At 44.9% G+C, this 3816-nt stretch overlaps 1 protein-coding gene across 3 annotated transcripts; it reads right to left on the reverse strand.

The window, feature by feature from the left end:
* Positions 1-400: 400 nt before the first annotated feature.
* LOC120709242 (phytochromobilin:ferredoxin oxidoreductase, chloroplastic-like) lies at positions 401-3253 on the reverse strand. 3 transcript variants are annotated; one of them, XM_039994792.1, is made up of 8 exons: positions 3032-3245; positions 2274-2393; positions 1620-1714; positions 1419-1512; positions 1189-1320; positions 1012-1116; positions 836-886; positions 401-735 (listed from the first exon to the last, which is right to left on the reverse strand). In XM_039994792.1, exons 1-8 carry the CDS (start codon positions 3140-3142, stop codon positions 547-549), a joined length of 897 nt encoding a protein of 298 aa, XP_039850726.1. In that variant the 5' UTR covers positions 3143-3245; the 3' UTR covers positions 401-546. The 3 variants fall into 3 exon arrangements, with proteins under 3 accessions (XP_039850726.1, XP_039850727.1, XP_039850728.1); XM_039994793.1 differs by having other exon boundaries at positions 2965-3095; XM_039994794.1 differs by having other exon boundaries at positions 586-735; positions 816-886; positions 3032-3253.
* Positions 3254-3816: the final 563 nt, after the last annotated feature.

Genomic DNA, 3816 nt, shown 5'->3' on the forward strand with positions numbered 1-3816 from the left:
TTCTGATTTGTGAGCCCTCTGTGAGAGGGTGGGGGTAACTTTTTTGGTGGGAGGCATTTTCAATTTTTTTGGATCCTTATAATATAGATAGATAGAGATAGATATGTGTAAAAGACTGCCGCTCGCCGATCAACGTTCCAGACGCCGGCCGCCTCCATCAGAGGTCTGCTCACAACTTGCCCGCCGGTAGGGCCTCTCGGTGCCCTGCAATTCATGCAGACGGCGTCCACGGTGCCGCCGCTATTGGTGGCGCTGTGCGTCCGTTGCAGCGGTTAGGCCGGCGCGAAAGCCGTGAGCACCTGTTTCCTTTTCCTCCACGCGTGCCATCCCATCCCTGTCTCTCTTCCCAACGAAAGCTGCCAAACTACAAGTCATGCGAGAGGAATTGCAGGTCTGTGCAACACACAAGAACTAGTCCGCCATGCGACTGGGAAATTAAGCTTCGAGAAAGAAATGTCCAGCAGCTTTGCACAAGCAAAACAGCTATCAAGAACAACAAAGAGAAATAAGCGCGGCTGTGTCTAGATGAAGCACAACAGCTAGCTGCTATCCATCACCAGCATCGCCGATGAACTGCCCACGAGCATCCCAAGGCCGAGATTCAAATGACTTCCCGATCATACTCCGCTTCTTGTTTACCGTCCCACCTCCCTGTGCATATTCGGGGAAATACTCCAAGAATGACTTCGTCCCGAGCGAATCGACTCCTTCAAACAGAAATTCTCTCACCAAATCCTGTATATGGAGTCAACAATAAATTCCCAAGAATGCCCTAAAAATAGTAGAAAGTACTGTAACTACTCTTGGGCCGTTACGGTGAAGACAGGAGAGCAACCTTGGCAGCACATTCACCAATCAACTTTTTTAACAGTGAATAACCAGGATCCTGAAAATTGAACAGAACAGGTCAATGAGTGATCGGTGTATTACATACAAGAAACTTGGAGATCAACTAAGCAGCAGTACACTTATTTTATGCGCAGAACGGTTTCAGTGTACGATAAATCAAACCTTCTCGGCTCTCCATGTGAGATATTTATGTTGTGCTTCTCTATTTCGATCAACTTTTTCTAAACTTGTTTCTTGAACTGCTTCATCCATTAACTCGAGCCAGACCTGCATGCCCATAATAATGAGAACTACTAGCAGCGCAAAGAAACAAGAGGAAAAAAAAAGGTGCACAGACACCTTGTAGTAATCCATGAAGGCTGAGTATAGAACTTGGTGGTTGGCCTCAGTTGGCTCAAGTATTGTCCAGATAACAATAGGAGAGAAGAATCTCAGAGACTCGCTTGTAATTTTGCCACCCCAGGGCAGAAGCTGCATTTCATCTATTAAAGACATAGAGCTACGCAGAAAGTAAATACAGGAAGGCTTCGAGGTTATATTATATTGGGTAAAGGACAGAATCAAAATACCTCACTGTACTTGTGTATAAGAGGCATCAAATTCCTGTAGTATTTTCCCCTGTAATCCTCGTGTTCAGTGGTGTCGTACAAAGGATTGAGATCCCTAAAAGTAGTCCAAATTATTGATTCAGGGCATACTTAAATTCATGGCTAGGCATTGCATGATCAAAGGACAATTTTCTAGCAATGGCAATCATTTCTGGCACTTACAAGACAACAATACTACGTGCAGGAGATGTAAAAGCGTTGGCACAAAATATAGGAAGGTCGTATTCAGGTTCTGAGAAGGCAGCAAAGTCAAGAACCTGCATCAGCATATATGCACATCATAAGCACTCCACAGATGAGACCATCAACAGTAAGCAAAATGGTAAAATGAGAAACCTAGAAGTCTAAACATGGTGGGGCGGGCCATCATTTGCTACATCATTAAAACTTCAGTCACAAAATTTAGAGAAATGGCAACAGAAAAAAAATTCTTCATTTACTGTCATAGCAATATAAGGGAAATGGATGTCCAAGGAAGATTTAAGAAAACTGCTAACACACTAGAACCTAAAATTAGGATTTAACATAATTGGAGAAACGAGATTGCACTGTGAAGCAGTCAGAAGCACTTTTGGATTTTATAAATTAACAAAGCCTAGTTAGGGAAAGAACAGACATATATACCGGAGAAGCACAAAGGGTTTTTTTTTTTTGAAGAAGAAGAAGAAGAAGAAAGAAAGAAAGAAAAATTCCTTCTTGCAATAAGAAGATAAAACAGATGCTCAACTCTGAACTTGTATTTCAGTTATGTGTCACTTCACAAACTTTCCAAATGGAGGATTTCAACCGAGAAGAGAACCTGAACAGACCAAATACCTGAACCGAGTTTTTCTGTTCAATTGTCAGGCTCCGAAGCAGTCTAATCTTGGGGGCGCTGAATGAGAGAGCATTCATAACAGTGTTATCCTCATTGGGTTTTATGAACTTGAACTTTTCCTGGAAGCATGATCAGAGAAAAGGTCAAATTCGCAATGGCGAAGAGAAGGACAAAAATGATTTATGCCAACCAACACTTTAGAACATATAGTTTCTGTGGTATTCAAGGTTGATGATGCAGGAAGAAGTGAGCGAGGGCATGGACCACCCAAGTTCAAGTTCTCCTAGAGACGAATTTGGGTGCTTATTATTTTTCTTGATTAAAAAGGCACCTAGTTCCTCGCCGGTCCCTTGTAGGTCAAATTGTTTTTCAGATTAATGATGCAGAATAGATATTTCTGCAGGCTGCAGCCAGCTTGCTTGTTCACAGCAAACACGAGCATACTAGTGCGTGTGGCCTCACTTAATACCAAATGTATAGTCCAATGACAGCATCAAATCACAGACTGTGAGGCTCCATGTAACCTACTGGTTCAGAGTTGGGATTGACGTTAACTAAGACCAGCATACATAATTTGTTTATGACCGATAGTTGCCATGGTAGGTTGATACGGTTGTCAAAGAGTAGTGCAGCTATGGAGGCAAGATCTAAGTAGTACTAGTGACGACTAACAAAAAGCAGAGTACTTACAGAGTACAGACTAGAAGCAGCTCAAGAACGGGCAAGCCCAGGAGACGAGGTTGGGAAGCGAAAGAACCTGTGATGGGTGTGAGGCAAGGGCGGTGTGGAGGCGGGTCCGCTCCAGCGCGACGTGGGCGAACTTCTGGTACGAGAAGCCGGCGCCCAAGCCGCCGCCGCCGCCGCTCATTTCAGCTCCGAGGTGGTACGGGGATGTGATGTGCGAGCAAGGAGATGGAGCTGGGACAGGAAGGGAAGAGATGAGAAGAGGACAGGGAAGAGTGGGGAGAACGCGAAAAGCTACACGCACACGGGCAGGAACCTTTCCATTTCCATCCAAGAAAATTCGCGCTGACGCCCCTGTTACGTTAGCCTTCGTCACCTAACAATAATATTTCCCCAAAATTACAAGCAAGAAAAAAAAAGTATTATGCTTTTGTAGAGAGCGGCCCAACCCAGCCCGTGTTCTATTCTGCCGGCCTGCGGCATTTGGGCTCATCGTGGACCTGACGAGCAGGGAACTTTTTTCTTTTTTATATTTTTAAAAAATAAAAATTTCAAAAATATATGTCTGTTTTGAAATATTTCAAAAATACATCCGGTCGCCCCCATAGGGCGACAGGCCCTAAGTGTAATTTTTTTTCTTTAAATTCGCAACGAGGTCTCTGGCAAAAAAAAGAAAAGAAAAAAAAGGGCCTGTCGCCCACCCCAGGGGCGACAGGGGCCTGTCGCCCGTTGGGCAGGCGAGAGGTCCCCTTTCCCCTGTGCGTGCTCCGGCTAGCTCCCATCCCATGCACGGTGAAAAACAGGAGCCCTGCACCTCGCCGGATGCCTGCCTGCCTGCATGCCGTCTCCTCCCTCCTC

The sequence above is a fragment of the Panicum virgatum genome, chromosome 5K (genome assembly GCF_016808335.1).
Source record: "Panicum virgatum strain AP13 chromosome 5K, P.virgatum_v5, whole genome shotgun sequence".
NCBI lineage: Eukaryota > Viridiplantae > Streptophyta > Magnoliopsida > Poales > Poaceae > Panicum > Panicum virgatum.

What these genes read in the sequence shown, in the direction of transcription:
- LOC120709242 (XM_039994792.1), bottom strand. Translation starts at nt 3,142, where the DNA reads ATGAGCGGCGGCGGCGGCGGCTTGGGCGCCGGCTTCTCGTACCAGAAG. An exon ending in TTGCCTCACACCCATCACAG is followed by an intron (nt 2,394 to 3,031) that starts GTTCTTTCGCTT and finishes TCATGCTTCCAG; the next exon opens with GAAAAGTTCAAGTTCATAAA. An exon ending in TTGGTGAATGTGCTGCCAAG is followed by an intron (nt 736 to 835) that starts GTTGCTCTCCTG and finishes CTCCATATACAG; the next exon opens with GATTTGGTGAGAGAATTTCT.